The 25,391-nt window shown below is 43.4% G+C and overlaps 1 protein-coding gene across 1 annotated transcript; it reads right to left on the bottom strand.

Moving 5' to 3' along the window:
• Window positions 1–1,327: 1,327 nt before the first annotated feature.
• On the bottom strand, window positions 1,328–22,180 carry LOC140905880 (myelin P2 protein-like). The gene is made up of 5 exons (XM_073329373.1): window positions 22,103–22,180; window positions 13,837–13,936; window positions 7,481–7,653; window positions 2,219–2,320; window positions 1,328–1,415 (listed from the first exon to the last, which is right to left on the bottom strand). The coding sequence occupies exons 2-5, from the start codon at window positions 13,907–13,909 to the stop codon at window positions 1,365–1,367; spliced, it is 399 nt and encodes a 132-aa protein (XP_073185474.1). The 5' UTR covers window positions 13,910–13,936; window positions 22,103–22,180; the 3' UTR covers window positions 1,328–1,364.
• Between the last annotated feature and the right edge of the window lie 3,211 nt (window positions 22,181–25,391).

Genomic DNA, 25,391 nt, shown 5'->3' with positions numbered 1-25,391 from the left:
CATAAATCCATGGTACGCCCACATCTTGAATACTGTGTGCAGTTCTGGTTGCCCCATCTCAAAAAAGACAAAGTGCAGAGAAAGGAAAAAAGAATATTAGGGGTATGGAACAGCTTCCATAGGAGGAGACATCAGAGAGAGTGTGATGGTTCAGCTTAGAAAAGAGATGACTAAGAGGGGGTTCTGACAGAGGTCTATAAAATCAGGAATGGTGTGGAGAAAGTGAATAAGGAAATGTTATTTACCCCTTCACATAACATAAGAACCAGAGATCACCCATTGAAATTAATAGGTAGGAGATTTAAAATAAACATAAGGAAGTACTTCTTCACACAATGTACAATCAACATGTGGAACTCGCTGCCAGTGGATGTTATGAAGGCTAAAAGTATAACTGGGTTCACAAAAGAATTAGATAAGTTCATCTATTAGCTAAGATGGTCAGGGATGTAACTACACACTCGGGGTGTCCCTAAACTGCCAGAAACTGGGACTGGATGACAGGGGGATGGATCACTCAATAAATTGCCCTGTTCTGTTCATTTCACCTGAAGCATCTGGCCCTGGCCTCTGTTGGGAGACAGGCTATTGGGCTAGATGGACCACTGGTCTGACCCAGTATGGCTGTTCTTATGTTGTTCCCTCAGCTGGTCCAGCTGTAATGGCAGTGTCTAAGGCAGGGGTCTCAAACATGCGGCCTACAGGGTTCGTCCCTGCGGCCTGCCAAGCTCCCTGCGGCCCCGTCCCTGTACCCTCCCCAGTGCGCTGCGTCCCCAGCCTACCTCCAGGCCAGGGGTGGGCAAACTATGGCCCCGGGCTGGATCCGGCCCCTCAGGACTTTGGAGCCGGCCTGTGGATTTGCCAACCCCGTGGTGCTGAGGGCCCCGTGCGGCCCTGGGGGAAGGGGGAGTGAAAGTGGGAAAGGGGGTTGATGCAGCCCTCGGGCCAATGTACAAGTTCTCATGTGGCCCTCCTGGTGATTTGAGTTTGAGACCCCTGGTCTGAGGTACTGTGAATCTTCTATAAACACTGAAATGAGTGTGCATTGCCCAGTAATTAGAAAACATTTTCAGGGCTCATATACAATTCTTTTCAAAATGTAATTTTTAAAAAAAGTGGCTGGTGGCAAGTGCATAATGCTGTTAGGATCAATGGTGTCATGGGGCAGATTCTTTTAGTGAGGCAAATTTAGCATCAGGAACTATCAACCTTTTTAAAGAAAATCCAACCACTCAATAGCCTATAGACACCACTATAAAGGCAATAAGTATTTACTTCATTTGTAAGCTTTTTATTAAGTACCTACAACAGTTAAGTTTATAGTACTCCAATTTTTAGTCAAGCAGGGTACTGACAGAGTTTCTTCAGGCTTTCTCATAGATCCTAGTGCAGGTGATGTCATTCATGGTGCATTCCTAGAAGACAAAAGAGGAGTTCACCAAAACAGTTGTACTTTCTCACAGCAAAACAGTAAAGACAATCCCACTTTAAATACAATGAGGGAGAAGAAAAATCATCTCACCCATTTTGTTTGTGCAAAGAAAAATGTGCACTATATTATAAGGTTATTGGTATTAGTATTTCCCCTTTTCACATTTCCTTCCAACCTTCCAACTTTAACATATATTTTGATTTACAAAAAAAATCAAAATATATGTTAAAGACTAATATTTGTATGAATTCAGCCATCTTTTGAGCGTCTTCATTTCTGTCTTACTTATATGGCCCCCACAATCACAGTATCTGAACACCTCACAATCTTAAATGAATTTATCTTCACAACACCCCTTTAAGATATGGAAGTACTTTTATCCCACAGAGAGTCTAAGGCCTGCATCCTTAAAAGTATGTAGGTGTCTAAATCTCATTGAAATCAACAGAAGTTAGGTAACCAAATACCTTTGAGGATCTGGGTCGAAGTAACTTGCCCAAAGTTATAAAGGAAATGTGTGGTGGAGTAGGGACTTGAACACACGGCTTCTGAGTTCCATGCTAACCACCAATCCATCTTTCCTCTTGTCCCATATTCCTCAATATTAACTTAAGTCAGCCTATTTGCTAATGTTCTCTTCCTGCCCTATGCAACCATCACACTTCTAACATAAGCCACATTTATTTAAGGAGAAAAACTGAATGTAAAATTAAACTATAACTGTTTAGATGATCTCTACAGCTTTGCATTAATCAGTGATCAGATAATTAGAATGAATTCACTCACCACCACCATTTTCCCATCTACCACTTGTCTCTTTATTGTGGTCTCTTTGCCATCCCAGTTCTGGACCTGATTTAATGACCCATTGTCTAAGGTTACAATGCTCTGAAGAAACAGAAAGAAGCAAAACATGAGTATCCTGCCCAGATTATTATTATTTAATCTAATTAGAGCAGAGGCACACATAAATTATTATTTAATTTAATTAGAGCAGAGGCACATATACTACCCCAGTGTGCAGGGGGACTCAGTTATGCTAATTACTGTACAAACGTATATTGAAAGATAGCCCCTGCCCAGAAGAGCTGATGGTCATGCTGGTTAAAGAAGTTATTCACTCAACACTCAGAAAGTCCCACTTTCTATCTTGGGGTTTTACACTGAACATAAAAACAGCCACACTGGGTCAGACCAAAGTCCATCTAGCCGAGTATCCTGTCTTCCAATAGTGGCCAGTGCCAGGTGCTTCTAATGGAATGAACAGACTAGATAATCATCAAGTGATCCATCCCCTATGGCCCATACCCAATGTGATGAGCAGCAGGTATCTGGGGATCTTTCATGTGAAATAGATGGGCAATGATAGGTACTAGCCCCAATGCTATTCAACATTTTTATTCATGTTTTGGCAATACATATAAAATCACTACTGATAACATTTGTGGATGAAACAGATTGCCGGGGTGGTAATTAATGAGGGCAGAGCAATCTGGATTGATTGGTCAACTAGGCCCATTAAAACAAAATACATTTTATTACATCCAAATACAAAATGATATACCTAGAAGAAGAAATGTAGGCCTTAACTACAGAACAGGGGACTGTATCCTTGATAGCAGTGACTCTGAAAAGGATTTTAGGGGTCATAGTGGACAAGCAACTCAGCATTAGCTCCCAGTGCGATGCTATGGCAAAAAGAGCTAATGTGATTGTGAAAATTTGTCTAAGTACAGTTTATGAATTCTGGTTAATTTTGTGAAATTACTGCATGTGATTGAATGCCTCAATGTGTAGTGAGTCAGCCAGGGGCTGGGAAGGTCCCTGTCACATCAGTCCCTCCCCTCCCCTTCTGGAATAAGCTACAGAACAAACAAAAAGATAAAACAAAAGATAATGGAGCAAATAATTAAGCAATCAATTTGCAAACATCTAGACAGTAATAAGGTGATAAGTAACAGTCAGCATGGATTCGTCAAGAACAAGTTGTGTCAAACCAACCTGATAGCTTTCTTTGGCAAGGTAACAAGCCTGGTGAATGGGGGAAGATGTGGTATAACTTGACTTTAGGAAAGCTTTTGATACTGTCTCACATGACCTTCTCATAAACAAACTAGGGAAATGCAACCTAGATGGAGCTACTATAAGCTGTGTGCAAAACTGGTTGGAAAATTGTTCCCAAAGAGTAGTTATCAGTGGTTCACAGTCATGCTGGAAGGGCATAACGAGTGGGGTCCTGCAGGGATCAGGTCTGGGTCCGGTTCTGTTCAATATCTTCTTCAATGATTTAGATAATGGTATAGAGAGTACACTTATAAAGTTTGCGGACAATACCAGGGGTTGCAAGTGCTTTGGAGGATAGGAATACAATTCAAAATGATCTGGAGAAATGGAGAAATAATCTGAAGTGAATAGGATGAAATTCAATAAGGACAAATGCAAAGTACTCCATTTAGGATGGAACAATCAGTTGCACACATACAGAATGGGAAATGACTGTGTAGGAAGGAGTACTGTGGAAAGGGATCTGGGGGTCATAGTGGACCATAAACTAAATATGAGTCAACAGTGTGACACTGTTACAAAAAAAGCAAACATCATTCTGGGATGTATTAGCAAGAGTGTTGTAAGTAAGATATGAAAAGTAATTCTTCACAATGCTCTACTCCGCCGTAATTAGGCCTCAACTGGAGTATTGTGTCCAGTACTGGGTGCCACATTTCAGGAAAGATGTGGACAAATTGGAGAAAGTCCAGAGAAGAGCAACAAAAATGATTAAAGGTCTAGAAAACATGACCTATGAGGGAAGACTGAAAAAATTGGGTTTGTTTAGTCTGGAGAAGAGAAGACCGAGAAGGGACATGATAACAGTTTTCAAGTACAATGACGGTTTTTTACAAGGAGGAGGGAGAAAAATTGTTCTTCTTAACCTCTGAGGATAGGACAAGAAGCAATGGGCTTAAATTGCAGCAAGGGAGGTTTAGGTTGGACATTAGCAAAAACTTCCTAACTGAGGGTGGTTGAGCACTGGAATAAATTGCCAAGGGAGGTTGTGGAATCTCCATCATTGGAGATTTTTAAGAGCAGGTTAGACAAATACCTGTCAGGAATGGTTTAAATAATATAGTCCTGCCTTGAGTGCAGGGGACTGGACTAGATGACCTCATGAGGTCCCTTCCAGTCCTATGATTCTATTAAAAGAAGTTGTTAACCGTGATGACTGTGCTCTGACAGGGCAATGGGTATGCTATGGAGGATGCCTGAGCTGGAAGAAAACTAGTTTAACCAAGTTTATCTGCAGGGAAGGGAAAGTGGAGAGTGGAAAATCCCCAAACAGGAGAACAAATGGGAAGAGCTGGCAGAGCAGGGGTTTAAAAAGCAAAGGAGCAGGCTTTAGGAAGGAGAGGGGATTTATTTATTTTTTTACTGCAGGACCAGCCAAGGTCAAAGGAAGCTGGATGGAGGAGAGAGGTCCAGGAGGTGGCACTTGGAATCCTGAAAGGACACTGTTCCAAATCCTGAAGAATACTCCAGAGTAGTGAGGAAATTGAGGCAAGAATGACATACAGATATTTTATTGTATTGTCTAGAGCTGTGTAATTTTTGTGCTGTTTAAAGTAGAGAATGATTGGTTTAAGAACCTTTAGCTAAGTCTTTGTGATGTGTGCTTCACGTATCATGTGTCCCTGGAGACTGTAAACCAGAGTGCCCACAAGGTAGGAGCCCTTAGAAAGGGTGTGCTTAAATTAATGGGAAGATGGAGGGAGCCAGTACTAATTTCAGGACCTAGGCAGCTGGATCATGGGGTCTCAAGAAAGGTGTTATACAGAGGATCTGTATCCTGAGAATGTGCCTAAAAACCCAGAGCCAGATGAAGCTTAAAGCAAAAGGCACCACCATGTTGAGACCCAAACGCAGCAGCCTGGTGAGTGTCCAGAAGGGGGAATGACTAGGACTGTGACAGCAATCCTTAGGTGTATAAACAGAGAATTAGTGAGTATGAGTAGGAAGGTGATTTTACCTCTGTATACAGCATTGGTCAGACCAATACTGGAATACTGGGTATAGTTCTGGAGTTCACAGTTTTAAAATATGTTGAAAAATTGAAGAGGGTGCAGAAATGAGCCACAGAAATTATTTGAAGGATGGAGAAAATGCCTTTTGTTGAGACACTTAAAGAGCTCGATCTGTTTCGTTTATTAAAATAAAATAAAATAAAATAAAATAAAATAAATAAAAAAGACCAGTGGTGACTTTATTACAATGTATAAGCACACTCACAGGGAGAAAGCACCGAATAGTAAATAGCTCTTTAAGCTAGCAGAGGAAGGCATAACAAGAACAAATGAATGGAAATGAATGGAAATGAAAAAGAACAAATGAATGTTCTCAATGGTAGCAGATGACAGAACGAGGAGTAATGGTCTCAAGTTGCAGTGGGGGAGGTTTAGATTGGATATTAGGAAAAACTTTTTCACTAAGAGGGTGGTGAAACACTGGAATGCGTTACCTAGGGAGGTGGTAGAATCTCCTTCCTTAGAGGTTTTTAAGGTCAGGCTTGACAAAGCCCTGGCTGGGATGATTTAACTGGGAATTGGTCCTGCTTTGAGCAGGGGGTTGGACTAGATGACCTTCTGGGGTCCCTTCCAACCCTGATATTCTATGATTCTATGATTCTATGAAACTGAAGCCAGACAAATTCAAATTAAAAATTAGGCACATATTAACAGTGAGGGTGATTAACCATTTGGAACAGACTGTCAAAGGGAATGATGAATTTTCCATCTACTGATGTCTTCAAATTCAGATTGGATGCCTTACATAAGAACGGCCACACTGGGTCAGACCAAAGGTCCATCTATCCTATTATCCTGTCTTCTGACAGTGGCCAATGCCAGGTGCCACAGAGGGAATGAACAGTACAGGTAATCATCAAGTGATCCATCCCCTGTTGCCCATACCCAACTTCTGGCAAACAGAGGCTAGGGACCATCCCTACCCACCTTGCTAATAGCCATTGATGGACCTATCCATGAATTTATCTAGTTCTTTTTTGAACCCTGTTATAGTCTTGGCCTTCACAACATCCTCTGGCAAGGACTTCCACAGGCTGACTGTGCGTTGTGTGAAAAAATACTTCCTTTTGTTTGTTTTAAACCTGCTGCCTATTAATTTCATTTGGTGATCCCTAGTTCTTGTATTATGAGAAGGAGTAAATAACACTTCCTTATTTACTTTCTCCACACCAGTCATGATTTTATAGACCTCTATCATATCCTCCTTTAGTCGTCTCTTTAACAAGCTGAAAACTCCCAGTCTTATTAAATCTCTCCTCATACGGAAGCCATTCCATACCCCTAATAATTTTTGTTGCCCTTTTCTGAACCTTCCCCAATTCCAATATATCGTTTTTGAGATGGGGTAACCACATCTGCATGCAGTATTCAAGATGTGGGCAAACCATGGATTTATATAGCAGCAATATGATATTTTCTGCCTTATTATCTATCCCTTTCTTAATGATTTCCAACATTCTGTTCACTTTTTTGACTGCTGCTTCACATTGACTGGGTATTTTCAGAGAACAACTCTCCACAATCACTTCAAGATCTTGCTCTTGAGTGGTAACAGCTAATTTAGACCCCTTCATTTTATATGTATAGTTGGGATTATATTTTTCAATGTGCATTACTTTGCATTTATCGACATTGAATTCTTTCTTCTAGATGCTCTTTAACCTATAAGTTTTTGAGCTGGGTACAAAGTTACAGAGGTAACTGGGTTAGACTATATGATCTAATGATCCCTTCTGTTCTTAAACTCTATAAATCTAAGGAAAAAATTCCTAATGTACTTCATGGAATCTGGCTCTTCTCCTTTTTTAGGGGGATATAAAAGCTCTACTTAAGTTGCACTGAGCTTTCCAGGTGTGTTTATCTAATTATCCACTCTGATAATTAGCAGATGTGTTTTTACCATGTGGAAAAGAACTGTCTGTGCCTTTTGCAGCAGATTGGGAGCACCGTGAAGGACAGCTTTAATCCTCACCTTGGTTTTCCGGTCATCTGGTGTGGTTTCATCAAACTCCTCACCAAGCTTGAAAGAGATCTCATTATTTTTAAAGGCACTCTTGGTTTTGATGGTTACCATATCACCGTGAGCACTGATGGTCATGCTGGGTTTGGCCAGCTTGCCCAGTTTCCTGGTGGCTAAGCCCACTCCTGTAAGCAAGATAATTCAGATCTCTTAAATGCTACCAGGAAAAAAAACCATTATGGATTTCAGTGTCTCAGGAATCCATCACTTCTGGGACCAACCCGTCACTTCCAGGACCGACCGCACTGGCCAATTGCGCCGGCCTGTGGGGCCCCACAAAGCGCAGGGCCCGGAGCAGTCACACGCACCTAGGAGCCCTGTGGCCTGCCTGGGCGATTTAAAAGGGCCGGGGGCTACCCTTTTTAATCACCCAGGCCCCTGGCCAATTGCCCCCTTTGCCTCCACTCCCGTTGGTGGGCTTGCTTATTAGTGACCTCAGAAAAAAACATAAAATTCTCACTGATGAAGTTTGCAAATGACACAAAAATTGGGGGAGTGGTAAGCAATGAAGAAGACAGGTCACTGATACAGAGCGATTTGGATCTCTCTTTGTATATATGTGTTTTAATATGGCTGAATGTAAAGTTATACATCTAGGAGCAAAGAAGGTAAGCCATACTTACATGATAGAGGACTCAAGGCTGGGAAGCAGTGACTCTGAAAAAGATTTGTGGGTCATGGTGTATAATGAGCTGATCAGAAGCTCCCAGTGTGATGATGTGATCAAAAGGGCTAATGCAATCTTTGGATACATAAACAAGGGCACCACAAGTAGGAACAGAGAAATTATTTTGCTTCTGAATTTGGCACTGGTGCACCTGCTGCTGGGATAATGTTTTTAGTTCTGGTGTCCACAGTTCAAGAAGGATATTGATCAACTGGAGAGGGGTGGGGAACTTTTTTTCTATTAGGGGCCACTCACCCACAGAAAAAATCAGTCGCGGGCCACACACAGCCCCGTGGGGGGTGGGGGCTCAGGGCTTCCCCTAAGCTCCGGGGTGAGGGGTTTGGGGTGCAGGAGGCGACTCCAGGCTGGGGCCAAGGGGTTTGGAGTGCGGGAGTGGGTTCTGCCCTGGGGCAGGGGGTTAGGGGTGTGGGCTCAGGCTGGGCTGTGCTTATCTCAGGCGGCTCCCGGTCGGCAGTGCAGCAGGGCTAAGTCAGGCTTCCTGCCTGCCCTGGCTCTGCACTGCTCCTGGAAGCAGCCGTCATGTCTGGCTCCTACGCGGAGCTGCCCACAGCTCCCATTGGCCGCGGTTCCTCGCCGATGGGAGCTGCGGAACTGGCAGTGGTGGAAGCACACAGAGCTTCCCTGATCACCCCTGCTCCTAGGGGCCACAGGTACATGCCGGTCATTTCCGGGAGCTGGAGCTGACCCTAACTTTCCCCCACAGCAGAGTGAGCTGGCGCTTGTGGCTCCAGCCCCACGGGGGAGTGGGGCGCCAAGGCTTGGGGCCTCTGGCCTGCAATGTGGAGACTTGCCACGGGCCAGAAGAATTGAAGCAATGGGCCGGATACGGCCCGCGGGCCATAGGTTCCCCACCCCTGGATTAAAGGATTAGAAAGCCTGCCTTCGAGTGATAGACTCAAGGAGCTCAAACTATGTAGCTTAACAAACAGAAAGGTAAGGGGTGACTTGATTACAGTCTACCAGCACCCACATGGGGAATAAATATTTGATAATGGGCTATTTGATTTAGCAGAGAAAGGTATAGCCTAGTCCAATGGCTGCAAGTTGAAGCTAGACAAATTCAGACTGGAAATAAGGTGTAAATTTTTAACAGTGAAAGTAATTAATCATTGGAGAAATTTACCCAGGTGGATTCTCCATTGCTGACAATTTTCAAATCCATATTGGATGTTCTTCTAAAAGATTTGCCCTAGGAATTATTTTGAGGATGTTCTATGGTCTCTGTTACATAGGAGCTCAGACTAGATAATCACAATGGTCCCTTCTGGCCTTAGAATCTATGATTCTATGGATCTGTGATTTAACGCTGTGTAGTCAGCCAGAATAATATCCAGCAGGTAAATGGAGGCATATATATTCATATGAAATAATAGAGACATCTTCCTCATTCCCCACACCCTACTTTTAATACCTGCCTGTAGTGGGGTGGCTGCCCCACTCCTGCAGAACAGGCATTAAAAGCAGCCGTGGAAAGGGCTGCAGCTGGGAAAAGGAGTGAAAGCAGCTAAGGGAATAGCTGATCACAGGTGTGGCCAGCCCAATCAGGCCACAGCTGGCCCTATAAAGGGGCTGTGAGCCAGGAGTTGAGGAGTCTCACTCTAGCCCTGGAGTGGGAGGGGCTAGCTGCTGAGAAGAGAAGAGAAGAGAAGAGAAGAGAAGAGAAGAGAAGAGAAGAGAAAGCTGCAGCCTGGTAACACTGCAGGCCTTGGTGAAAGCCTACAGAGGTACTAGGGCTGCAGAGATACAGCCTGGGAATAGGCAGAGGCAGCCAGTCCTAACCCCTTGCCAATGATGAGTGGCCATTATAGACTGCAGTCTGCCCCAGGGAAAGGGGGCCAGATGATCAATTGGAGAGGGGTGGGGAACCTTTGATTCCCTCAGGGAACTGATGGGCAGGATCCCCTGGGAGAATAACATGAGGGGGAAAGGAGTCCAGGAGAGGTGGCTGTATTTTAAAGAATCCTTATTGAGGTTACAGGGACAAACCATCCCGATGTATAGAAAGAATAGTATATATGGCAGGCGACCAGCTTGGCTTAACAGTGAAATCCTTGCTGATCTTGAACACAAAAAAGAAGCTTACAAGAAGTGGAAGACTGGACAAATGACCAGGGAAGAGTATAAAATATTGCTTGGGGATGCAGGAGTGAACTCAGGAAGGTCAAATAACACCTGGAGTTGTAGCTAGCAAGAGATGTTAAGAGTAACAAGAAGGGTTTCTTCAGGTATATTAGCAACAAGAAGAAAGTCAAGGAAAGCGTGGGCCCCTTACTGAATGAGGGAGGCAACCTAGTGACAGAGGATGTGGAAAAAGCTAATGTACTCAATGCTTTTTTTGCCTCTGTCTTCACGAACAAGGTCAGCTCCCAGACTGCTGCACTGGGCAGCACAGCATGGGGAGGAGGTGACCAGCCCTCTGTGGAGAAAGAAGTGGTTGGGGACTATTTAGAAAAGCTGGACGAGCACAAGTCCATGGGGCCGGATGCTCTGCATCCGAGAGTGCTAAAGAAGTTGGCGGATGTGATTGCAGAGCCATTGGCCATTATCTTTGAAAACTCATGGTGATCCGAGGAAGTCCCAGATGACTGGAAAAAGGCTAATGTAGTGCCCATCTTTAAAAAAGGGAAGGAGGAGGATCCTGGAAACTACAGGCCAGTCAGCCTCACCTGAGTCCCTGGAAAAATCATTGAGCAGGTCCTCAAGGAATCAATTCTGAAGCACTTAGAGGAGAGGAAAGTGATCAGGAACAGTCAGCATGGATTCACCAAGGGCAAGTCATGCCTGACTAATCTAATTGCCTTCTATGATGAAATAACTGGCTCTGTGAATGAGGGAAAAGTGGTGGACATGTTGCTCCTTGGACTTTAGCAAAGCTTTTGATACCATCTCCCACAGTATTCTTGCCATCAAGTTAAAGAAATATGGGCTGGATGAATGGACTATAAGGTGGATAGAAAGTTGGCTAGATTGTCAGGCTCAATGGGTAGTGATCAATGGCTCCATGTCTAGTTGGCAGCCGGTATCAAGTGGAGTGCCCCAAGGGTCGGTCCTGGGGCCGGTTTTGCTCAATATCTTCATAAATGATCTGGAGGATGGTGTGGATTGCACCCTCAGCAAATTTGCAGATGACACTAAACTGGGAGGAGTGGTAGATATGCTGGAGGGTAGGGATAGGATACAGAGGGCCCTAGACAAATTAGAGGATTAGGCCAAAAGAAATCTGATGAGGTTCAACAAGGACAAGTGCAGAGTTCTTCACTTAGGACGGAAGAATCCCATGCACTGCTAAAGACTAGGGACCGAATGGCTCGGCAGCAGTTCTGCAGAAAAGGACCTAGGGGTTACAGAGGACGAGAAGCTGGATATGAGTCAACAGTGTGCCCTTGTTGCCAAGAAGGCCAATGGCATTTTGGGATGTATAGATAGGGGCATTGCCAGCAGTTTGGGGGACATGATTGTCCCCCTCTATTCAACATTGGTGAGGCCTCATCTGGAATACTGTGTCCAGTTTTGGGCCTCACACTACAAGAAGGATGTGGAAAAATTGGAAAGAGCCCAGCGGAGGGCAACAAAAATGAGTTGCCTTAGATGAGTTGACTAGAACACATGACTTATGAGGAGAGGCTGAGGGAACTGGGATTGTTTAGTCTGCGGAAGAGAAGAATGAGGGGGGATTTGATAGCTGCTTTCAACTACCTGAAAGGGAGTTCCAAAGAGGATGGATCTAGACTGTTCTCAGTGGTAGCTGATGACAGAACAAGGAGTAATGGTCTCAAGTGGCAGTGGGGGAGGTTTAGGTTGGATATTAGGAAAAACGTTTTCACTAGGAGGGTGGTGAAACACTGGAATGCATTACCTAGGGAGGTGATGGAATCTCCTTCCTTACATATTTTTAAGGTGAGGCTTGACAAAGCCCTGGCTGGGATGATTTAGTTGGGGACTGGTGCTGCTTTGAGCAGGGGGTTGGACTAGATGACCTCCTGAGGTCCCTTCCAACCATATTCTATGACTAGCAGTGGCCACTGAGGCAAGGTGGGGTTAGAGGGTTGGGGGTTCCCCAGGAAGGAGAGACCCAGAGCATGGGGCAGAACCCTGAGGTAAAAGGGCAGTGGGGTCTGGGAGGGGCATGAAACTGAGGCAGGTGAGCCACTGGCCAGCAGAGGGTGCTCTGAGGCTGGAAAAGAGCTAATTCCAAGATGACCAGCAGGAGGTGCCGTGCTGGTGAGTTCTGCAATCTGCTACACTCCCTCATAAAGCTTACTACAAGGTGCCCAGAAAGTTTTAAATAGACATGAGTACCTTGCATTTCAGAATGCATTTTATGAGGCAACATTAAAAGTATGGCTTACACAGTCTGCTTTGTGTGACCTGATCTTGGTAAGGGCTTATTTATTCATTGCTTGCAGTCTTACCTATCCTGGATAAAGCACTGCCAGTGACTGACCAATGAATGGAAAGCCGAACACAAACGAGGCTCTGTGTTTTGGGGGAATAATTATTAGTTAAGCCCTTTGTTCCCACAAAGGACAGAGACAAACTGATCCCTTCAGAGTTTATGCCTCAAAAAGCCTGTATTTGAGAAAGATTGCAGCACCAAAACAAGCTGAAATAATTTATTAAGGGAGACCTGGTGAGATTTTGAGACCTCCCTAGAAAAAACATAAAGGGTAATCAGAGGTGGAGTTCATAGATTTGTTCAAATCTAGGTTACATTGTGCCTAAATCACTACATTTTGGGGGAGGACTTTAATAAAGTTTTATGTAGAGCAAACAGCTGTGTCTCAGAATGTTGTCAGTTGCCTTAGAGGCAGACTGTGGAAACAAGCCAGCAATTGTCAATTGGTACTAGGGAATCAGTGATGTCACTGTCATGGTACTGTCATATTTGAGGTATGAGAAATGTTTGGTAGTACTATTAAGGAGAACCCAATATTAGGCCACTGCGAAAATGATGCTAATTCTAATTGATTGGCTCTATTTGGCAACTGAACAATGTGTACCATCACTTTTTCCTCTTATTTGTGGTGGATTCTTTCAACTCTTGGCTTAGTTGAAGAAAGTCTTAGTATTTTAACAGGATTTGAGGTTTTGATGGTACCATCATGTGTCCACATTTTACAGGTATGCCACTTGGTTCCATTGCTCAGTATCCTGAACTCAATTTTCCAGGATAAAAGCAAAAATTTAGTCATTAAAACAAAATCAATGCAAAAAACCCACATCTCTTTACGTTATCTCAAGAAAGGAATCAGGGAGTGGTAATCATCTTTAACACAAACACCTCTGGCTAGAATATTTACAAATGATTTACTAATTAAGTTACTTTATAAATATCATAGGTTTTTTCAGGTGTAGCAGATTATCTGGGCAATTCCCAGGCAATGGAGGATCAGTACTTGCAGTGTCATTTCAAGTCTACTATAGCAATGAATGTCTTAAGGAAAAAGGAGTTCCATCATGTCCCATAGCCTATTCTACCATCTCATAGTGGTCACTCCTTTGTTTGCAAGTGACTGGAAAGCAAGAGATCCCCAGATTATTTCTACTTAAAAACAGTGACCATTAAAGGCAGAAAGGACACTTAAAAGAAAAAGCATTAAAACCCTGTAATATTTCTCACCTAATTCTTTCATGTATGCATCAAAGTTTTCACATGAGGTTGAGTTCCAGGTTCCCAGGAGATGATCAACCATTTTGTCCGATTTAGTGGAGCGCTCGCTCTGAAGGGAGGGGAAAAAGCCCAACTGCTTTAATGGCCTGATCCAAAGCCCAGTGAAGTCAATGGGAGTCTTTCCAATAGCTTTAGTGGGCTTTGGATTAGCCCCTAAGCAGGTGGTGTGTAATGCACAAAGAGTAATATCTTGTTTTTAATATGCTCTGAATATGTGCTATCCAGGTTGGAACGTGTCTTCAGAAACCCCCATTACTAACCATTCACACTTATCCCAGCATTTCCATGCAAAGACAATCATCACCATATAATGAACTTTTCAAATCCAATAGGGAAAAGCAGTCTAGCTGAGCACTAATGAAACACAGCTGCGAAAACAAAAGGGAGTAAAGATTCTGCAGCAAGAATGGTTCTGCTTCCCCACTTCACCCCAAAGGGCATAAAATCTCACAATGGAACACACATTTGTCTTAGTTAATTCTGTATTACTTTTGGGGGGTTGGCTATATTGGGCTGGATTCTCAGCGGAAGTAAGTGTTCTACCTTCTCTGGTCATAGAGCTGAATGTAATTTAGAGCAGACTCTGGACTGTTCTAATTTACAGGGGCTGGATCAGTGACCTGGGTGGCCTGGGGATTAAGAGAGACCTTGGGGAAAGGGCCTTGGAGAGTGGGGAAATGTAAGAGGAACTTAGTGAAGGGGCGGTGGAGGCGAGGTTGGTATGCCATGTATTTGAGTTTAGCTGTGGTATATTGGGTCTTAAAGTTTGAGGTGAGATGCAGAAGAGAGGGGCAGGGGTAGAAATGAGAGGTGGGAGAGAGGGGAAGTTATGTTTTTGAGATACTGACTTCATGCTGATGACATTCAGGAAGAAATGTCTGAAAGACAGTGGCAGATGAGAGAGTGAACAGAGGATGAAAGCTCTGAGGAGAGGAAGGAGAGTGGTAGAGATGGTAGCTGAGGCCCAGCTCCTCAAAGGTATTTAGATACCTAACTCCCATTGATGTTGATCCTGAATTCCTTTGAGGATCTGGGCCTGAAGTCCCAAAAACAGATGAGGTAATTTATGGATATGTTGTAGATGGGGAAGAGGAAGGAGGTCACAGTGTTGTGGGTCACTGGCAGAGCATGAGAGGGGAAGGATATGGACCCACCATGGGCGACAATGAATGAGGAGTCTGAGGGTATGTCTAGATAGCAATTAGACACCCGCAGCTGGCCTGGGTCAATTGACTCAGGCTCGTGGGGCTTGGGCTGTGGGACTGTAAAATTGTCTAGACATTTGGGCTTGGGTTGGAGCCTGAGCTTTGGGACCCTCACATTGGGTCCACAGCAATTTTTAGCCCTGAAGCTTGGGCCCCATGAGCTCAAGTCAGCCATGCCATGGGCCTTTTATTCCAGTAGAGGCCAGTCTGAGAGGCAGCTTTGCACGGTTCCTGGAGATGCTGCTGCTAAGGGTTGAAGTATTTAAAATAAGCTTAAAATAAATAACACAGCAGGACCTAACTTTTGCTAATGTGTTTTGATTTAGGGTTCTGAGCCTGCTTCTCTTTCCCTGCAGGCATCCAAGGGGCAAGACACAGGGAACTTGCCTACAACTCCACTGACCAGTAGGTGAGCACGTGCTGGCTCGCATCCATCTGCAGCTGGCAGTTGGCACTGACAACTGTCAAAGAGCCTTTAGTCAGGGCAGGGTACAATGGGATTGGCAAGCAGTTGGTGTTCTCCAACCAATCACTGAACTCTAAGTCACAATGCTTCTTAACTTCACCCTTTTGCCTGGCTGCTGAGAAGGCGAGTGAAGCAGGTTTGTGAATGAGATTCATGAAAACAGACTGAAGGGAAAGTAAATTTGCCAGATACAGTTACCTGCGGTACCCTTTGTATTGTTCTCTTTAGCCTAAATTATTGCTCACTGACACAAGATAGAATATCGGAGTACCTGAAACTCTACCTCTCAACCTCCAGTGTACCACACATCTAACCAATACCAGCGTGGAAAGCAGGGACAGCCACAGTGCTAACAGTGCAGCCAGTCTGGCCCAGTGGTGCATTCTAAAGTTTGACAAAGACAACCATGTTTTCAAGGGGTCATTCCAGACTAGGGGTAGAATGCTAAAGACATCCAGAGAATTATTTTTTTAATTTCTATCAGGCTGTTTATTCGTCCTTGCTCTCTATTATCTTTGAAACTCAATCATTCCTTATACGCTATGTTGAATCTGCAAGATTGTTTATAATCCCTGAGGTTGTTGTTACAGTGCTATTTTCTTGGGAATTACCTTGAAGTTTTACTCTAACACACAGAATGCATCAGGCCAACCCTGGTGTAACACCTTGAGTTCACTGGAGTTACAGCAAGGATAAATTTGGTCTGTCATCTCTAAGGTCTAGGAGTTTGTGTTTAATTTTGTAACTGGGGACCTGTAGGGTGGGTGGTCCTGTTCAGCAATTACTCTGCAATGTCAGTACACCGACATACTTCTCATGCCTGTGTGTGTGGCTTTTGTAGGATCTCTGGAGTGTAATAAGAACTGTTATAACAAACTGAACAGTTTAACACTTCATACTGCAGGACTGTCACCCCATGACTCTGTGTGAGGTGACATGGGAATCTAGGGTGCATTGAAGCTTAACCCATATGCTCTATATCTCACTGGTGATATTATTAGCCAGTTATGCAGGCTAAAACGTATAATTTATTGTGGCACAGTCTGCAGTGCCTTTAAATTTTTCTAATCTTCTTTTCACTAAATCCTTTTACTAAACACTTACTTAGTAAAGAAAATGGTACCGGGTAGAGCAGGATTAAAATAATGATTGTATGAACCAACTGGGACTGGAGAAAATGAAGATATCTCACAGATATAAGTCACTAAGGCTCAGATTTACTTCTGCTGACCAGGATTAGAGGATAAAAAATAGTCCACATTTTAAAATCTGCAAATATTTTATCTAGGGCTTCCCTCTCTCACCAATAAGATACACACAACAGATTTCGTTTTAGGGAGTTTGAGAGACCTGGTGAAGTTATTCAAGACTGCTTTGAAACCAAAGATCTTTTAAAATAAATCTGATCAAGAGGGTGTATGGGTGAGCAAGTCACCATGTGCATATTTAAAATGTGTCATCTAATAGTTATTAAAGATTAAAAATGACAGTCTGAGACATTGGGAAAATCCACTATGGAAGTGAGTACCATTAGGGGGAAAGGGCTTGCAGGTTTAAGATCTTATTCATGGTCAATGGAGAATTTAAAAGTGAGAAACAGTTAGGGCTGGGACTAATAGTAAATACAATGTTTTCAAAATCCATTTAGTAGAGCCTGAAATCTGTCAAAAAGGTGACGGGGGTGCGTGTTGCTAATCATTATTAGGGCATCTGAAATTATGAAAAAATTGGGAGTCACAAATGTATAGAAAGAAATACAGAAAGTCACAGGATCGCATTATTGTGTGCAAAATATCCTTTACCTTGGGGAAAAAAATAAATCCTAGGTGACTTTCCCATTCTGCACAGGACATTGTACACATTCATGGAGAGATCTTGCTCAGTTGCAGGCTGACCGGGGCAGCAAAAAATAATTTATTAGGAAAACAATTTTTTTTTCTGGCACAGAAGTCATGATCATAACAAATGTGTAGCCTTAGTCTATACTTTAGATCAAGAATGACTATGTCAAGGATAAAGGATTGTTTGCAGTGTTGATGGAGTTGTGAAGGCCCCAGGATAGTAGAAAGAGTACCTTTCCCAGACCTGAAGAAGAGCTCTGTGTAAACATGAAAGCTTGTCTCTTTCACCAGCAAATGTTGTTGGTCCAATAAAAGATACTGCCTCACCCATCTTGTCTCTCTAAGGACAGAGGATGCATGTTGTGAGCTCCAACGAGGCAACTCTCATACACAGATTTCTGCTCTATCGTTTGTTGTGTTATAGCTCTGAAAAGAAAGCCACAGTTCTTACCTCCTGCCAATTAAGGTATCTTCCAATATACAAATAGCTGGGCATGTTACAAACCCACCTCTTTCTTATGTATCATTGAGACAGCTGCTGTCTTTGTGCACCATCATGGCAGCTGATATCAGATGGGATGCTCCTATTAAATAATTCACATCTGGGAGCCTGGAGTTATGGCATTATCCATGGTGGGTCGTCAGCGCTGGAATTTTATCCCGCCGTTGAGGGAAAAAAAGCCACAAGTGGGTGTCTTTGGGTGCTTCTGAAAATCCCACCCTTAGTCTCGTCTTTGATGGTTGGCTGGTACTATGCAATGTTTAATCCTAGGTTCAAACACTTCTACTGCGAGAACTAAACCAATGGAGTTCTGATGATATCTAGGGTGGCGTCCATCATGTTGTTTTTCAAAATGGGGCTCAAAAATAATTTCAAATTATCGCCATCATGACAAAGGAACTATTCAGTTTTCCATAGGAACTTACTTTCTTCTAATTATGAAGCTCAACCAGCCTACATTTGTTCTTGTGCTGGTTCTTTGATCTTTTCTTGGTCATACAAGCACTATGTGTAAGGTTATAGAAAAAAACCTAGTAAATTGTGTGTGGAAAATGAATGTGCCCATGTTTCATGTACTGCATGCTGGGTAATAATATAAGAGGACTCAATGTTTCTTAAACTAAACTTATTCTTTATTAAGAGAACTATTTACAGAGGTGCTGTAACTGCAGCTAGCATTCCAGCCACATGCACACAGATTGGCTTACTAGTGCCTCCTCCAAATTCTTCCCTCCTACAATCTGTGCTTTGCCCTCGAAATTCCATGCATGTTGCTACAATCACAAATATATCATTGCCTGATGCATGCATAGGTGTATGCTTGCAAGTGTAGTGAAGCGCATATGTGATTTCATACTTGCTATGGATCTCGGGAAGAATTTGCACACATACAAACAGATGCTTACTGTGTGCACACATAGAGGCATATATAAAATCTGGTTACACAAACACTGACAGTCAGGTCCATAACTGTTTGGGCCATCATGTGAAAATACAACATGGCAAAGTGTCATCAATGTATAAAGTTTATCAATTAAATATATGTTTACGTATAAATACAACTACACTCATGGGCCTGATTTTGCAAGGTGAGGAATCCCACTCGGTAAATACTGAGTTTTCTTAATTCACATTGATATTAATGAGAGTTGGGAGCACTCAGCAGATGAATGAAAACGTCCACTCTGGTTTGTGTTTCCAAAGTGCTCGTACAGTAGCCTTTTCCATAATTTTATTTAACTTTATAATGAAATTATAAACTGCCCTGAAAATTGTGTCCTTTTAAATATGGTTTCCAGTCTTCCCAGTGTGAAGAATCTAACCAATGTTGTTGTTAATATTATAATCTTACATGCATGTTGTGCTTTTTTGTTCCAAACAATCCTAAAGCACTTTGCAAACAGGAATCACCTTTCCCACCATAGGAATGCAGCCACCTCTGCACAACACAACAGTTCAGAATAGGAAGTAAGAAAGAAGTGTATAACCAATTGAAATCTAGGTAGATTTCAAGTTTACTTTGAAAAAAATTACCTGTTTTCTATGGGGATCCAAGAAACTAATCAGTGATGTATTTGGGATTATTGTCACAGTAAAATATCATTCATTACTTTAGATTACTTCTGATTCATGGCTGCGAGTAGTACAATGAGACTGTGTCTGTAGCAGGCAGCACAACTAACAGAAGTGGCAAGAAAAACTGAAAGGAACCTGTAATTGGTTACGTAAAAGCTAACTGGTCGCATGCTAACTTGCGTCTCTAAGTTACTTTAGCAACCCAAATTGTACCACCAAGACTTTAGCCGAATGTATTTCCAGTATGCCTGTACAAATGTAACTGCAACATTTGTGTGTTCATCGCAGTGCATGTGAAAATTCACATTTGTGCAGGCAAAACCAGTAACTGCCGCCATGACATTTTTGCACAAAGAACAGAATCGCGTGTGCGCTCTCTGTCTCTCTCACGCACGCTGACTCCAGGAGTGTAGGTGCTGAACACCCATAAGCAGCCCCCATGGATCAGCACCTTCCCCTCCCTCCCTGAGCCTCTCGCCCACTGCGAACAGCTGTTTTGTGGCATGCAGGAGGTGGGGGGACGAGGGAGGAGCAGGAGGGGGCAGAACTGGGAGGGAAGAGGTAGAGCGGGGACAGGAAGAGGTGGGGCGGGGTTGGGGCCTTGGGGGAACGGGTGGAGAGGGGCAGGGCCTGGGACAGAGCTGGCGGTAGAGCACCCCCTGGGGACTTTGGAAAGTTGGTGCCTGTGACACAAAGAATTGATACAATTGCAAATTTAGTGGATGCATTTTAGAGGCTTGCTAACATTTTAACCCGAGGTGTGTGCCAAAGGCCCTCTAGGAGTTGTTGGCAAAATTAAACTATTGCTGGGTGTCTCTCTACGTTTAGGCAACTGCATCTAACTAACATGTTCTGCCAGCCTCTTCAGTGAATAATTGATGGGGAAAAAGAAAAGACAGGAATATCTTACCAAGTATTATTCATAATAACAGATGATTATCCACCATGCTAACAGCAAAAGTAAGGCAAATTTGCTAGCTTTGTAACTTCCTTGGCCAGTTTACAGATACAACAGTGTGTGCAATTTGCCTATGCTACATAAACTGAAATTTAATTCTGTTTATTTTTCGTACAGCAAATTATTCCACAATGCAAAACCGGTTCATGACACCACTACAAATATAACAGATTTGGTCTTTATCGTCGGTATCCTTTAAAAGTGTCTTCCATTTGACAGTTTCTATGGGTTCTATCAATTCCAGTTCCCCATTATATGTTTAAGGAATCTCTCTATCACGGCTAGTATTTGTAGTGTTGCTGACTCATTATTTTATTGCAAATCTCACAATAGCTGGTATTCTTCTGAAAGCCCAGCTCATGTGAACCTTCCAGCCCTACATTTTTATGATTCCATGAGACTCTCAGCTTTCATATTAAAACAAAGTTTCTAGCCGTAATGGTTAGACAGAAAAGCTGGAAAGACCTCAAGGCTCAAAACCCAGCAGGAAAATAAAAGAAACCCAAATCTATTACTTTTGAAACTCTCTTCATTTTTAAGTCTGTCTTAGGGGTCTGACTCATGATTTTTGCATGCTTGGGGGCGGCAATACTGAGCTGCCTGTTCGAAGAAAATGTTGAGAGTATCCACTGTATAAAAATGGCTATTGTTTAAGCGTGATGACCATCATCTTAGTTATCTCTGGTGACTGAAGCTGGTCATCCAGCGCTAAAGTCTGAGCCTCTGCAGTTTGAAATGGCAAACGTATCTGTACCTCTGGTCTGCTGAACATTACCCTAGGTTATTCCAACTTCTTAGTAGCCTTAAAAGTTTCCCTAAATAAGTCACCCTCTGCCCAACTCAGTCTAACAGTCTTGCAAACCTTGAGATTAACAATTCAATCCGTTCATGAATATGAATGATGTAGTTGAACACAGATACTAGAAAACTGCATCACTCACCTTTAACTGGACTACCTCCCTGATTTCTCTGCCTCAGGGCTGATGGCTCTCGCAGCCTGTGGGCTAATCTCCTTCCTCGCAGCTATGCTAGGCCCTGGGCCTTGCTGTTCAGAACCAGCCCACAGCTTTCTCTTGGCACTTGTAGAAATGGCTCCCCCTGCTGCTCAAGAAGCCTGACCTCCACTCCCTGCATGGACTGGACACAAGAAATATTTTTGGGGGCTCCTTAATAAATATTGCCTGAACCGGTTAAGCTTGACTATCTGTTTCTGAATGAGAAACAGAAATTTGGAGTCCTATTCCCAAAGTTCATGCTTCTCTACTTCGTTCATTGAGGGAAGAGGTATTCTTAGAAGTTCAAACGATAGGAAAAGACCATGGCAAGACTTTCAGAAATAGAACTTCCATCAGATATTCACTTGCTTCCATCAGATGTCCACTCTGCCTAACATGGCATACTGGGGATGCACTAGGTGTGTGGGATGAATCATAGTATTTCCAATCCCACGTATTCAAAAATCATGTATCAGGCCCCACAAAATCATGAGAGAGACTTAAAATCATTATATAAAATCATCTCTTTTCTTCTCAAATAGAAGATTGTAATCCCAACAATCCAGGAGCTGCTGCTTCAAGAAAAAACCCAAACATCACAAGGTGCATGATAAAATTGTGAGAGTTGGCAACACTGGAATCATACCTCAAATGCTGCCCTTGCATACAGTACCTGGAATATGCCTTTTGTAGTGCTGCGTTTTTCAATGTGAATCTCCCTTATCCAGGACCGGCTCCAGGCACCAGCAAACCAAGCAAGTACTTGGGGCGGCTCTTTTCAAGGGGCAGCACTCCGGGCCTTTTTTTTTTTTGTTTGTTTTGGCGGCACTCCGCGTGGGGCGGCAAAAAACCTAGAGCCAGCCCTGCCCTTATCACAACATTCTTTTACATTCTGATGTCAACGCTTAAAAGAACTCCCCCACAGGCAGGGTTGTCCTTGGTTTCAGCAAAAACAAGATTAACCTTTGACAAAGAACGGTCATTTTACAGTTCAAACTAACGTACAAAAAATAAATAAAACCACAAACAGAGGCATAAAGCAAGGTTACAAGGAAAGGGTATGGGTCATTGTGGGTAAGCTATATAAGAATTAAATCACATATGACAAGTGAAAAGCACAGTGGGGTGAGAGCTGGGGTGAGTTCATTTTGTAACTTTAGTTGCATATTTGTTCTATTTGTAAGTGGGGGAATAGTCCCGCTATTGTTGGGAACTTTCCTGGGTTCTACACTACCCCGGTGAAGTGGGCTAGCAAAAGGATCTGAGTCCTCGCTCCCACTTCCTTTACCCAGTGGCCTCTCTGCCCTTGAGGACTCCCCTTCCACTCTCCTGTCTGGCAGAGTCCTCATAACCCCAGCAAGGCTGGGCCCAGGATTCCTGAGGGGCTCGACCCCCAACCCTGCTGTGGTCACCTAGGACAGGGGCTAGGGTGTCCCCACTCCGGGGTACTCTGTCTGCACAGGGCACTTCTCTGACCCACTGACCATTACATACAGGTTAAAGCAAATGCAAGTTATTTAATCAACAATTAATTTTAAAAAGAATAAGAAAAAACGGGAAAGGTTAAAGGAAACATCAACCCGCTCTGTGGCAGGAACATCACAGTGTCTCTGGAATGTCAGGGCAGTTCACAGTCTGTTCCTTGTAAGTCCCAGGCCTTCCCCTCAGGCCCTGGCTTTGCTGCAGGGATGCTGTGGGTTGGACACTTGCTCTGGTGGTGGTCACACGCTCTCAGGCTCTAAGTGGTAGGACCCTTCTTCCCAGTGTCGCCCCCGCCCTGTCTGGGTTATGATCCAAGCCTGGCCTGCAGAGCCTCTTGGCTGAGGCATCTCTCTGTGCTGGGCCCGCTGCCCAGGGTCCCCCTTCGTCTCCCCAGCTGCTCACCGCACCCAGCTCCAGACTGCTCCAGCCCCAGCTGCACCACTCGGTCTCTGCACTGCTGCTGCTGCTCTGCCTCCAGCTCCCTGGGCTGCTTCTCTGGCCCCTCTGGCTCTGGTTGCTGCAGCTCTGCTCCCAGGACAGGGTCTGCTCTCTCTGGTCCCTCTGGATCTGGCACAGCTCTGCTCCCCAGCTCAGCTTGGGCCCCTGCTTTCTGCTTAGCTTGGCCCCACTCTGTCTGACGCAGGCAAATCCAGCTCATACGGAGGACGGGACCTCCCTGGCCTCCTGACTCTCTGATTAGCCTCCCCGCCCTGCCATTCAGGCTGACCTGGAGCATTGGCCTCTCCCCATTGTTCCTGGGGGCTGTCAGTCTCAGGGTCCTGATTCCCCATTGACCCTTCCCCCTTTTTAGTACTGGGAGCTAGCAACTAAAACACCCCCACTGAATGTTAGTAAGAGGCAACAGTCCCCTTACATATTACAGTGGTTTTCAACCTTTTTTTCATTTGTGGACCCCTATAATATTTTGAATGGAGGTATTGACCCCTTTGGAAATCTTAGATATAATCTATGGCCTCCCCGGGGTCCGCAAACCAGAGGTTGAAAACCATGGTTCTATGAGAATCTGAAGGTGATGCAATTTAATCAGGGAAACTCTGATTAATATGCAGCTGTAACTATACATAACACAGTAAAGCTAACGACAATTTACCGTATTCAGTGCAACCCACATGTAACAGTCGGTTTCCACACAAGATTCATAGCTTTTTAAGGTCAGAAGGGACTATTAGGATCATCTAGTCTGACCTCCTCCATAAAACAAACCGTAAAAACCTTACCAGTAATTTCTGCATGAAAACCATAATTTCTAATGTAGCAAAAGCATATCTTTTAGAACAACACCCAATGTTGATTTAAAGACTTCAAATGATGGCAAATCCACCACATGCCTAGGTACGTTGTTCAAATGGATAATTACCCTCACTGTTAAAAATGTGCATCTTATTTCTGAATTTGTCTAGCTTCAACTTCCAACCACAGGACCACATTATATATTTTTTTGTTGGATTAAAGAGCAATCAGAAATCTCTTTCCCCATGTAAGTACTTGTAGACCATGATGTAGCCTTTATTTTAAATTGAATGAACTGACCGTTTTGTGGTCAATTATAGTGAGTCCACTTCCTGTTGCTTCAGTTTAAAGATAAATAGGGTGGAGATTTGGAGGCTCTAGGAACACACAAAAAATGAAGGCAGTAACTACAAACACATGGAGGCCTTGCATTACAGCTTAGTTTTACTTATACCTAATACACAGTCATCCTCCTAAATACCTGTCGATCTTATACTTCTATAATCCTATCTTGCTTATATCTGTTCATCACACATTGATTATATATGATGTAACATGAGTTCACTATGACAATAACACATTTCAATGATAAAATGAACTAATTGGGTACAAAGATTAAGTCACCTCTTTCATTTCCCTTGGCTTAACTAAATAGATTACATTTCTTGCATGTTTTCCAGACCTGGATTCATTATTGTCGTTCTTTTCTGAGCCTTTTACAATTTTTTAACATCCTTTTTGAAGTGTGGACACCAGAAATGGACACAGCATTCCAGTGGTGGTCTCTCTGATGTCATATCCAGAGGTAATATACCTACTCCTACTTGATATTCCACCTGCTTATACAGCCAATGATCATGTTCGCCCTCTGAACTACAGCATCACCTTAGGACCTCATGGTCAATTGGTTATTTACCATTATCCCTTATTCGTGTGGGGTCTTTACCCACGAAAGCTTATGCTCAAATAAATCTGTTACTCTTTAAAGTGCCACCAGACTCCTTGTTGTTTTTGTGGATACAGACTAACACGGCTACCCCCGATACTTGACAGTCTGAGATAGTCTCCCATCTTGTATGACCTACATTCATTGTTCCTAGATGTATGAGCTTGTATTTGGATCACTTAACCATAAGTGGAGTTTTGTATAACTGGAGGCTCTCTTTATAACAAAGTCAGTTTCTACTCAAAATCACTTCATGGTAAGTGGTCTTCCAGCATAACTGGAA

Source organism: Lepidochelys kempii, chromosome 2 (assembly GCF_965140265.1).
Source record: "Lepidochelys kempii isolate rLepKem1 chromosome 2, rLepKem1.hap2, whole genome shotgun sequence".
In the NCBI taxonomy this organism is placed as follows: Eukaryota; Metazoa; Chordata; order Testudines; family Cheloniidae; genus Lepidochelys; species Lepidochelys kempii.
The sequence above is the reverse complement of the archived record's forward strand: the minus strand, read 5'-3'. Positions and strand labels throughout refer to the sequence as shown.

Bases quoted from the DNA above. Each gene is read 5' to 3' on its own strand.
- LOC140905880 (XM_073329373.1), bottom strand. From the start codon at position 13,909: ATGGTTGATCATCTCCTGGGAACCTGGAACTCAACCTCATGTGAAAAC. The intron at 7,654-13,836 runs GTGAGAAATATT...TCTTGCTTACAG, and splicing joins TGCATACATGAAAGAATTAG to GAGTGGGCTTAGCCACCAGG. The intron at 2,321-7,480 runs GTGAGGATTAAA...CTGTTTCTTCAG, and splicing joins CAGATGACCGGAAAACCAAG to AGCATTGTAACCTTAGACAA.